Source organism: Bombus bifarius, unplaced genomic scaffold, assembly GCF_011952205.1.
Source record: "Bombus bifarius isolate JDL3187 unplaced genomic scaffold, Bbif_JDL3187 scf7180000007968, whole genome shotgun sequence".
Classification (NCBI taxonomy): domain Eukaryota; kingdom Metazoa; phylum Arthropoda; class Insecta; order Hymenoptera; family Apidae; genus Bombus; species Bombus bifarius.
Genome location: NW_022884354.1, coordinates 991,124 through 1,003,442, shown reverse-complemented (window position 1 = coordinate 1,003,442; position 12,319 = coordinate 991,124). Strand labels below are relative to the sequence as shown.

The following is a 12,319-nucleotide window of genomic DNA, read 5'->3' as shown; positions in this document are numbered from 1 at the left end:
TCGCGGCTACGCTCGGTTACATGGTCGGTAATGGCTTCGGCAAAAAGCTTGTCCAACGAAAAGCAGTCTGAAATTAAATTATCTCGTGTCGAGACGCTAACGATGATAAACTCTGAGGGAATGAAAACTTTGCAGACATGACAAATTTTGTACGTATTTCATATGGATTAATAGACGAGAATGTAGATTATAAAGTGAACAATACAAAAAAGAAATGACAAACCAAAATATAAATAAATAAATAATAGGAATCTCCTGTAAGAAAAATGAAGGAGAACGAGAGTATTCCGTGTCGTGATCGGCTCTTTAAATATTACATGCGAGAATCGGTTGGATCGCAGGCGCGTGCAAATGCATCGGAACGAGAGTCGACGAGAGAAAAGAGAATGGCCAAAAAGGAATAGTAGGGCTCCGACGTTGAAAATAAGCGGCTGGTTCAAGGGGTTGCGTTTATAAGCCACGGGCTTTTTTGTAGTGCAAATGAATAGGTCCGACCCTCGTTCGTCGTAGGGAGCCGAGTGTCCGAAACTTTTGCAATTTTACGCGGCGGCTGCTCGGTGCATTTATTTTCCTGAAAAATTTAAACTCCCTCTCTGCTGCTCCTACATATGTGTGCGAGGTACTCTGCTTTTTTTCTCTTCCAATTACGAAACGAACGGGACGAGAAGGATCTTGAAAGCAGATCGCGCGCGATGAAAGCTCGATGACGCTCGCTACGCTACGTTTTGTTCCCTCTGGAAAAGCCAGATCGTATCGCCAAGGATAATCCCAACGGAGGCGGATAAGACAGCGGGAAGACACGAAGGCTGCTTCTACATCGATGAGTTGCGAATCTATTTGGCTTATCTTTTAAACGGAGTATCGCATCCAGATAAAGAAAGAACGCCTCATCCATATCAATGCAGAGAAGTTGGATAGACGATGAAAAAGGAACGCCGACCCCTCGAACCGATCACGTATACTCGTCTCCCCCGGGTTTCGACCCTTTCGCCTTTGGGAATCGTTCTGACTCTTCGTTTACTTTCGATTTCAATTAAACGTCGCTATTTTTTTACTATCCAAAACCTCCTCGTCGTTCTCTGACTAGAGGCAGGGTTGAAAAATGAAGAACAACGTGCCTTCTTCTTGCCGGAATCTTTATTACAAATTTCAGCTTGCTAGAATAACAAGAATAATTAGTCTTATCAAATACAGCGAATGAAAACAGTCATGTGAAACCGTCTTAACAATTAAGCTGATGTATCTCGTTCGAGACGATATCTTTTATTATTCACGATCGTTCGAACATTTCGGTGACAATATTCGGTGAATAGTATTCTCCTATTAATTATGCTATGTAATAGTTGCTCAACAATTTGTAGAATATTCCTCAAAATAATTAGAGGATTAAATTTCAGGTATCAACTATAAAAAGTTAAAATTCTATTCTATTTAAAATAGTAATAATTATTTTAAATAAAAGAATATGCAACATGTAATATGTGGAGCAAAATTTTATATTCTTCCAATATATGTGTATCCATTAATTCGTAATAGCTATAATCCCCCAATTATTTTGACCCTAATTGTAACGATAAATATGAAACGAAACGTCACGTGTATCCCTGATGCGATTAGGCACTTATTTCAATTGACTGGCATAATTATGCTGCATTATTGCAATGGAAGTCAAAATGGAAGTATCAGAAAACGCGATTCATTCGTATTCTATACAATGTGTATAAAGGAAGCATAAATTTTCAAAGAAAAAAGTCACATACAAAGCGTGAAATTTGCGATTATATAAAAATTTGTATCTACAAAAGTCTAGTAAATTCAAGGCGCTTGATTAATAGTGGATATCCGTTATAAACTATAAGAAGCACTTTATGAAACTACGCAAGAACTCTTCGCATAAAATAAATGTTTTCGTATATACCTAGGAAGACACTTAATCATTGCTCAAGAAATATAGAATTAGCAACAACAAAAACGTTTTCTCATTTGCGAATAATAAATATTTTCTCTTGTACTACTACACTGGTTTGTAAGGCACTACGATCGTTTGTTTCTCTGTTCGTTATCGTCTAAGACTCTTCTTTCAATGCTTAATTATACAAAACAAAGAAGAAACCAGTCAACACTTCGCAGAACACGAAAGCACAAAACAACTTCCTACATGTACATATTTCTTTTCAGTAATATCAGTTTTACTGTGGCAGTAATGTCAAATTTGTGAGAACATAAATATTACTTTGAATTCTCGAATCTACAAACTTTTAGTTTAAGTAACAATCGGAATATCATTTTCGTAAACTTGGCAAGATTAATATTATAGATTAACAAGTCGAGTGAAATTGATGATTTCCGAATATACAAATTTTGCATATTATCATAGTACATATAGTTACTCGACATAGCAATACTGATTTCTGTACAATATAGTTGTTAAATGTACTTCCAAGAGGTTGTAAAGTTCCGCATGTAACGAATTCATCTTGAAACAAGTCAATATATGCAAAATTTGTTATATATACACACCTATCTCTTATATATAACTAGTAAATACTCTACATTTAGGAACTACAGAACTAATAATATCATTGTGCATTTAAAACCTTCCGTGTAAATTCATTTTACGGATAATATTGTAACAAACGACACAGGTATTTCATTCGACATTAAGAATTAATTATTCCGCTCTCCTTGGTCGCTGCTATATGTACTAGCAGTTTAACCAATCCTTTACCCTGCATGAAGTTAACCATTCGCAACCAAACCAATTTCAATGTGGTACACAATTTAACTACTCGTTCTTTTCCATTTCATTATTGCTTTGTCGATATTTTAATATAGCTTGCCATATCCTCAATTCAATTCCTCCTCTGAAAAGTTATAATATTTATTAAATACTCTCTATATGTAGTCTAAAGAAACCTTCTTAACTCTATCTCTACCTGAGATTAAGTCTGCGAATGTCCTCACGTGTAACGTGATTTAAGACATCATCCAGTGTGTACTGCTCGTATAGGAACTGTAAAAGGTGATATCAATTAGTACAATCCTTTATTCGCTACGAGACAAATATCAATATAAATTGTAATATTCACCCTTTCGATCGACATTTCATCCACTTGAAGACTTTGTAACCACTCGATAAGAGCTTGATCACTGCATGAAGTTGTACTAGAAGGTGCATCGCTAATAACCAATGAAATTGGTTGTTGCACTATGTTTCCAGATATTGATGAATTATATCTATAACAGGGACGCAAGTTAATTGCAACATATCATATTATGCATTCCAAATTAAAATTACGAGCACGATTAAATCTTACCCTGATTCTTGTCTCATAGTTCGTCTATTTATACCTTCGCAAAGTCGTGTTAAAGCATTAACCTGAGTTCTTTGTTCCTCAAGAACCTGTTGCAATAAAGCTTGATACGATTTCTGACTTTCGATCAGTTCTTGCAGCAATCTCAAATTCTCCATTTTTAAAGCCCCCATTTGATCTCGATATTCTTTCCAGTACTTGTTATCCAAAGAGTCACCGGTTTTCTGCGATTTTACAGAATTTACAGTCGATACACCGGATGTAGATCCTTCTTCTGGACCTTGATCACCAGATTGTACGCGTTCTTGACCAAGTAAATTGGCGCCGAGTTCTGTAAATAATGTATTAAGAATTTCTGTAAATAATATATTAGTGTATAAAATGGTGTTAGAAATATTACTTTACACAAAAAATGACCATAATATTACCAGGGGAAAGTACAGTGATGGCAGCTTGTACAGCATTTCTCACTAAATTATCCAGTGCAAACATCCAATGAGGCTTTATACTATGCATTCGTAGAACCTCGTTCACCGCCGTTTGAAATAGATAAATTGCTAAGTTGAGATGATTAATGGCGATAGAATCAAAATCCAATTCTTCTTTCAATGTTCTAATGGCTGTCACAATCACTCCTTGATTTTGTTCCACGATGTAATCTCTCAAAGCTCGCATTAATAATATTAGATGATTCTGAAAACATAAAAACTTGGTATTAATTAAAATACGCAGTTCACATTCATGGAAATTTAGAAATAATTACCATTTGAAGAACAGTTTGACCCTCCGCCTGACATATACCTCTCATCCATACTTCACAAATTTTTGCCTCATCTTGATTAAGAACTCTAGTTAATGTCATTCTTCTTTGACTATCTTTTTTCAGCAGATAGAAACCCTCTTGTTCTTCGCCAGTCTTCTGACCGGGTTGACCTATTAGTAATATAAGAACACGTTAAAGTTAAATGATTCTCAAACACATCACAAAATTAATTATAATTATTCACCTCCTAATTCAACTTCTGGTGATAATAAACCACCAGAAGAACTTCTCCTAGTCATGGAGGCTCCTGCTGTGTCACTTTCACTTGTCTCTATAGAAGGTGTATTTCCTATTGTACTGAAAATACGTTAAATCGATGTTATATCTAAATGTTAAATCTCTAAAAAATGTTAAATATCTAAATTTACATTTGCATCATTGTGCTTTGAATTTAAAGTTTGCATTATACACGTGTCACAAGGGCAAGAATATTTCCTGGAAGATATTTTGATTGAAAATAAACCTGAATACATAGGGCAATCACTGAAGCCATGAGTATATTCTACAAGCGCTATCTCAAAAATAATCTTAAGAACTTAAAGTTGAAAAGCATATGAATAGTGTTACATAAATCAAGTTTGTAATAAATTTCCATTGAACTTGTTTAGGACATCAAACTTTAGTTCACAGTATCATTAGCTTAAGACTAGTACAAGGAAGATTAAAATGACATAGGGGTCTTAGTCTTCCTCCTTACTACATAGAAAAATATACCGAATTACACATATTACAATTAAACAGGAAGCTCCATTGCCCACAACACATGAACGTTTAGCAACATAAAGCAACACAAATATTAATAAATTATATGGCCTAACTACTATTAATCATAATTAATTCCTTGCTTGTATGAAGATAGATTTTTCTGTTTTTTGTCAATAACATGTATCACTATTATTTGTTATATTTTTGACAAACAGCTATAACCATCTATAGCGTTAGTACCATACCTGTTAAAAGAAAGGGTTGCAGTGGGCATTCTAATGGGGGACAGAAGGTGTGCTGGACTGCGCTCCCTCAGTGGGCTTGACTTTGTTAGCCCTCCACTGTACGTGACACTTTTCGATTATATTTCATCACAAGAAAATGGGATTTAATGACAAATAGAAAATAAAGAAGAAAAGAAGTTAAACCGCTAACCACGTATTCAAATACATTGCGTGCAATGTATTCAGATTTATTACCCGAAAAAATCTATTTACTAACTGCTATATATTTCTTTGAAACAGAAAATGTATCTCTATATAAAAATTGCTTTCAGCAGCAAAACAACAAAAACCGGACGATTCATAAATAAATTAGAACATGAATATTTGCATATAATTACATTAATATAAATGACATATTTACGTTACCTATCATCTGATTGTGAAGTTTGAATAGGAGAAGCGGAAACAATATGATTATTATTGGTTTTATCAGATTTTCCTAAGCGTTCTAATCTGTCAGCAGGTACTGAAATGCTTCTACTAAAATCAGGTACTGCGGCCAATCGATTGGTTTTCTTTTTTCTACGCACATAAAAAACAATATTATTGTATCTATTTACTTATGTAATATGGAGTTTGTATGTACGTGCGTGTGTGTGTGTGTAAATATGTATATATCACGTACTCATTTAAAAATGGATCCTCTAATAATTCAGCTGCAGTTGCTCTTATGTCAGGATTGGGTTCAAAACAGCGTAATATAAAATTCTTTGCCCTTTCAGATAATTCTGATGGAATTTCAGGGTGTATTTTGTAATACCCAACCTGTTAGAATGAATTTTTTAAATATATATAAGATTATCTTCAGTAGAAATTAACTAATATTTTACCTTAAATACTGCAGCTTGAGGGGAACCTAATTCAATGAACGGTGGTTTACCAGTCGCCATTTCAACTATTGTGCAACCCAAGGACCAAATATCTGCCTACATCACATATCATAATATAATAATTTTCCTTTCGTAAATAAAGAATATGTATAACTTACAGGAGCACCATATCCACGCTGTCCCTTATCAATAACTTCCGGTGCCATATATTGCAAAGTTCCAGTAAACGTTTCTGTACTTGGACATAAACCAGCTAATCGTTTCGACATACCAAAGTCTGAAATCTTTACTACGCCACTATACGTATTGACTAAAACATTATCGCCTAAAAGCAATAACTAAATAAAAATACTGAAGACTTCATAAATAAAATATTTCGTACATTATACTTTACCCTTAATATCTCTGTGGACGATTTTTTGATCATGTAGATATTTGAGACCTTCTAAGATTTGTTTAGTGTAATAAGCAATTGTAGATTCATTTTCTTTCAGAGGACCCCATTTTGACCTTAGTAAGGCTGATAAACTACCTAAGAGAATTAAAAAAAAGAATAAAAATAAATATAGTAAATATATACTATTCCTCTTTATACCCTTTCATTCTATTTATTTACCTCCAGGGACTTGCTCCATGAAAATTTTAAAGTATCCTTCTTCACTTACAGAACCTAAGTATTGCACAATATTTCTATGCCTCAATTGGCTGTGTAATTTAATTTCCTCGTGTAAGGGTTGCACATCTCCCAAATTCCGTTCTCGAATTTCTTTGACGGCAATTCTAACTTGCGTATTTAAATCTCGAGCAGCATAGACAATCCCGTATGTACCTTTACCCAGCATTATTCGTTTGTTTTGATCATCCAATTCATATTCAAACTGTGAAGAAATAAATGTTAATGAAATAAATTTATTTAAAAACTGATATTAACTAACAATAATTTACAAACCTTCATCCTATCATCAGTCATATATGCATCCAAATCTGTAACCATACCCTCCTGATCCCTGGTCATTTCCAAGATTAAATCATAAAATCTTTGTCTGCATTGAACAGACGGGAAATACATTTGGAAATCATCAGAGTTTTGGTGGACATATAAAAAAAGACAGCGTTCGTCTCTTTTGTACAAGCTTACACTGCGTATCATGTTCGCGGTAAATAACCAATCGTGAACTTGTTTACAACTATTCTTCATATTGTCCAAGCAAAGATTCCAAATTTGCACTGATTTCTCTTCTGCCCCAAGGTTTACGTTTACATAGCTCGGCATCAAGATCTTCGTTGGCTCCAACACTAAGAGCTAAAATAGAAAGGTTAGTGACTAATCCCTCTTTTCACTGCAGAAAATCGTAATAGAATCTTGATTCATTAAAGTCAGTCTAAGAACCTGCACTAAGAGCAGTTTTATATTGTTCTTACTTTGACCCAAAATGTACAGAAGTAAGCTGGATTGGTAACACAATATTATAAGCCATAGTCTCCCGAATTGGAAACTGGATCCTTTGTAGAACGATTCCATTTATCAACTTACTGGAAACCGTATACTATCTCCAACTTCCGATTTTGTAGCTTCAACAAAGTAGTCCATCCAAAAACTAAATATTTGCTCCTCTGGCGAAACCTCGGCTTCCTCATTCTTTTTACGAAACCTATCTATCAGCGATATGTTCCCTATTGTTGATTTCAGGTACCTAATTAAGAAACAATACAATTAATATTCTAACACTTTCTATTTTAACATACATATAGCTTCAATGATAACAAGTGCATACCAGTTTGGCGGCTTCAGTTTAAACATGCACTCGGCAGCTTGGATAGCTTTCGAATAGTCTTCGGCAAGTACACTGATTTCAAAAAACGTTGCCACATCCCAATAATCCTTTAGGCTGGATAAGCTACCTTTCTTGCCAATGAGATTATTCAATACCATGCCTATGTGTTGTAATTCTTCACTTTTGGAAAATTCGTTCCCTGCTATAACGAGTAACGTAGCAAGATTGATACCGGCATATTCATTTGGTTGCACCTGAATATAGAAGTTGTACTTAGAAGAAGTTGTGTGGTTCAAGTGTTTATTATACTACAAAATGAAGAAAATAATATACCTCGAAACCTTTTCTATACCAATGAATAGCATTTTTTAAACTTTCTTCGTCAGTGTGTCTACTTTCAACGAATTTATCTTTATATATTCTTCCACACAAACATAACATATCAGGAACATGGTTTTCTTTCTTCTCTAGTGCTTTTTCTATAACTTTTAATGCTCTCTCCCTATCACCTTCTTTATTTCGTCGATTTAACGCAAATGCGTATAGATACCGAATAGCTGGCGTGTTGATGTAATTCTTATGAGTCGGTATCGTTCTTAAATCATCAACTAATTGTACCATTGCATCGTAATCCTACACATACATAACTTTAATTAGTAAAGGAATATTTTTCGAAACAAAAATCATTGCTGCATTACCTGTATTTCACGGAAGGAAATCAGAACGTTTAAAACAACCTCTCCAGACAAAACGTTTGGGTCATCTAAGCGTTTACGCATATTGTTCAAAGCTTTCGATAGTTCTTCTCCAGAGTATGTTTCACGAGCTTTCCGCAAATCCGCGAGGAACTTTTCTTTCATATGTGCTCTAAAAATTGTATAATTTATTGTGAAAATCGATAATGAAAATGACATTATTGTCACACTATTGCAATAAATTCAAGTTCGTTACAAACTGTTAGCAAGATTCTCAAATTATAAATATGTTCGAATGCTATAACTCAATTTTATGTACAAAATGATAAGATAAGAAAATATTCACTTTGTTACTATGACATAATTTGGGTAAAAGAATAATGTACTTTGCTTTCTTATCTATAAAAATAACATATGATAACAATGTAGTGAAAACTCAAAACATACTTAGATTGTACTTCGACATCTTGAAATAACTTTTTGAGCTTCAATGTAAGATGTTGCTTTGGGTCTATGACTTCTTCTCCAGTGATCCTGGTAGTAGCTGGATTAGTTGCCACACATGAACCACATTCCACCACACGGTAGGATACAAATGTATAGTTACCACATGATAACTGCACATTGTGAAATTATATGTTAAAAGATAATTTTTAAATATAATACGTTAAAACAATATAAATGTACCTTAATTCTGATTGTTGTTTCTGTATCTACGTCATTATGTAATAGAATATTTTCTTTCATGCCGAAACTTTCTCTGACACCAAGGTGATAAAACAAGGCAGACTGTTGTAATTGAATACTTAAATCTACAACAGCTACATCTGCATTATAGAATGTGTCAAGTACATTTGTTTCGCCGAAATCCAACTTTTCAAACTAGAAAAATAATAATCAAAAATATTTAGAGATTGTAACTTTTAGCAATAAAAAATATTTATACCTGAATATGATGCATGTTGGCATTAACTAGATTGCAGGCTTGTCTGACTTCCTCTAAGGCTCTCCTTCTCTGAGCCAAATGTTCTGGTTGTTGTAAGTCTAAAACACAAGCTACATCCATTCTGGGTCTTCCTGAAATGGTGGTGTGCCCGGAAATATCACTATATGTACCAATGCTATCAGTACTAGAAATACCTTCTGCGATAGTTGATTGTGCAGCCACTGTAAAATGTTATTAATGATTAACAATACCAAATACTTCCTCAATGAATTGAATATAACAAGAAATTACCAGTCATGTCAACTGTATCGCCACAAATCGATGGCATGTTGTATAATTGTTGAATGGAAATGGTATTCTTAATTCTTACTTAATAAGTGTTTGGAAGTATCAACGAACAAAAGACTTGTAAATTCACCTGTTTGAAAAAATAAAATACATAGCATAGTAATAAATTATAAATTTGTATTATTATACCATTAAATATATTTTAATTACCATAAAATATAAATTTATAACTTTTCAGAACATTACGAATTATATGTAAAAACTAAAACATATGAAGTTTTAAGAAAGTTGTACAATTCATACAACTTTCAAAAAATGTTTTAAACAATTGTCGTAAAGAAACATTACTATTCTACAGAAGACTTTGAACTACAACGAAACAACAAAACGTAATAAAATCTTGAACAAAAATTCGCTTGTAACATTGGCTCGCAAAAAACTAATGCATAGTGAAAATAATGCACGTCGCTTCACGAACGCTACCATGGGATTCTCGTAGGGAAATTATTGTTTAATTGGACCAGGATACGCGAAATACCTTTTACACTGCACATTATAGATACAATCTTCCATTTCTTCTAGAACACACAAATCCGGAGTCGAGGTCGTGCTCGCGCTGTACAACTCACATAAAGAAGTTTCTTGTTAGTTCACAGATGGCAGAAAGATCAGTCGCTCTGCCGGTATAAAAATAGAAGCTCTTAAGATAGAACGCATTATAATAAGAATGAAATGATAATTGCGATTAGAATCGTAGAAGTAAAAATCACAACCACGCAAATCATTTAATAATCCTCGAGCGCAATAGTGGAAATAAATAATAGAAGCACACAATAATTAGATTGACTTTAAGTTATTAGAAAGATGATTTAATTCGTGGAATACATGATATTTATAAAAAAATGTGTACAAAAAAAAGAATTTAATTAATTTGTATGTCAACTATGAAACATCTTCCAGCATGGTTACCAACGTGATATTAAATAAATTAATCTTCAAATGCATATCTTCGATAATAAAGCGTGGTATTGTTCACGAGATTTATACTCTGTAGAGTTAAAACATCCGACACAAGATAGCCCGAATGCTACTACCGCAAAACACTTTTGTCGATCGACTAGAATCGACCATTTATTCGGAGAACATACTAGCTGAAGAGGTTCGGCAACACGTAAATGCGAATAATGAGTTTGTAGGTCATTCGGATTCGATTGGACTGAATGTTACAGTACAGAGCATCGTGGAAACGTACCAATGAACTCCACACGAGCAGGATGTTAGGAACAGGAAGAGCGATCATAGTTACGTAGATTGTCGGAAGCCACGACTTTTCTACTCGCGTGCTTATGACTGTTAACTGCTGTTAAATAGAATAAGAGATCTCAATTTCGCTCCTTTATTCATCAGAGCAACTTTGCCCATCAGATTTAATATCTGGGTTAATATGTAAAGTCTACTTCTACTTGTTAAATACAAACTTTTTTATTCTTTACTTAATCACATAGAATATTATGCAATTGGATAGGCCACAAATATGATCGCAATGCAAATAGTAAATGCGTAAATGCATTCTTTATTTGCTCTATATGTATATTGTTATATTCTGTCTTAATTTATTTCTGACAAAATTTATAAATAAACTTCGTCTAACTTTGTCACTTAGTAAAAAAATGTTATATAATAAATGAAATAAAATTAATATCTAGAAATTTAAAAAGTAAGTAATTATTACTGTCACATCGTAAGTTTCTCAGTGTATAATCAATATCAACTTACTTGAATGACAGGAAATCAATATCCCCCGATAAACAGCAAAGTTGTAGAAACTACGTGATCCTACCGCTGGATAGTCGATTACGTGATCCGTATTGAAAACCAAGAGTAACTACAATAACAGCAGAAAGGGTCCAAAAGGTGATCATGATTCGTATGTACGCGGTTTACGAGTGCGTGAAGAATAGTGGGGTGCAGTGATGCGCGGAGCGGCCACTCCGCAGCGCTCCCCTTTCATTAGGAACACAGCAGAAGCAAGAAGCTATTGTCATCTTAACTTAGAAGTATACATACCCCTTCTTTTTATTCAATCCGCGTAATAAACCGTATTTTGTAACTAGCAGCGTAGAATGCAAGAAGGCCGCACGACAACAGTAGACAGTATATGTATAACAGTATTATTATACTTCTTTGTAACTTATGTTATTCTATCACAGGGGGACCCCAAGAACTGGCCTGCCCCACGATCGCGATCGACCGACAAGACAAATACGTCATTTCTCGCGATCAAGAAGCGCTGAGATTTTCTCTCTTCGTTCCATTTTAATTGCTCTTTACTACACAGGAATTCTCAGAAATAGAAATACAGAAAGAATAACAAATGTTCTTATTCAATATTATTATAATTATGACGTATAAATATATATATTCATGATTATAGATTAAGAAAATGAACTATCTTATAACATTTAATAATAATAACCTAATGTGTATGAGTATACCTATTACAAGCTATATATACAAGTACATATAAATGTATAAATTTTATATAGTATATAGTACCTAATTTTATGTAGTACTAATTGAACAGTATAGATATATAAAATGTTTATGTGTATTGATATCCAAGTTTTCTATCAGCAAGTTCTCTTCAATAACCAACGGA

At 33.7% G+C, this 12,319-nt stretch overlaps 1 protein-coding gene across 6 annotated transcripts; it reads right to left on the bottom strand.

Annotated features, from left to right (window-relative positions):
- Positions 1–1,119: 1,119 nt before the first annotated feature.
- LOC117209922 (mitogen-activated protein kinase kinase kinase 15) lies at positions 1,120–11,458 on the bottom strand. Of its 6 annotated transcripts, none has more exons than XM_033452420.1 (25): positions 10,913–11,009; positions 10,199–10,337; positions 9,664–9,790; positions 9,373–9,593; positions 9,114–9,308; positions 8,874–9,043; positions 8,430–8,598; positions 8,065–8,364; positions 7,732–7,985; positions 7,491–7,650; positions 6,906–7,259; positions 6,573–6,834; positions 6,351–6,488; positions 6,115–6,281; positions 5,957–6,052; positions 5,752–5,891; positions 5,493–5,648; positions 5,088–5,183; positions 4,322–4,434; positions 4,078–4,247; positions 3,743–4,007; positions 3,318–3,645; positions 3,090–3,237; positions 2,937–3,013; positions 1,120–2,864 (listed from the first exon to the last, which is right to left on the bottom strand). In XM_033452420.1, exons 3-25 carry the CDS (start codon positions 9,698–9,700, stop codon positions 2,786–2,788), a joined length of 4,095 nt encoding a protein of 1,364 aa, XP_033308311.1. In that variant the 5' UTR covers positions 9,701–9,790; positions 10,199–10,337; positions 10,913–11,009; the 3' UTR covers positions 1,120–2,785. The 6 variants fall into 6 exon arrangements, with proteins under 6 accessions (XP_033308311.1, XP_033308318.1, XP_033308282.1 ...); XM_033452399.1 differs by having other exon boundaries at positions 2,786–2,864; positions 5,088–5,195; positions 10,913–11,012; XM_033452427.1 differs by lacking the exon at positions 5,088–5,183.
- Between the last annotated feature and the right edge of the window lie 861 nt (positions 11,459–12,319).

Excerpts from the sequence above, each read along its gene's own strand:
- LOC117209922 (XM_033452415.1), bottom strand. The coding sequence starts at position 9,700 with ATGCCATCGATTTGTGGCGATACAGTTGACATGACTG. Across the intron at positions 4,435-5,087 it reads GCAACCCTTTCTTTTAACAG|TACAATAGGAAATACACCTT; the intron begins GTATGGTACTAA and ends ACGTATTTTCAG. Across the intron at positions 3,646-3,742 it reads CATCACTGTACTTTCCCCTG|AACTCGGCGCCAATTTACTT; the intron begins GTAATATTATGG and ends CATTATTTACAG.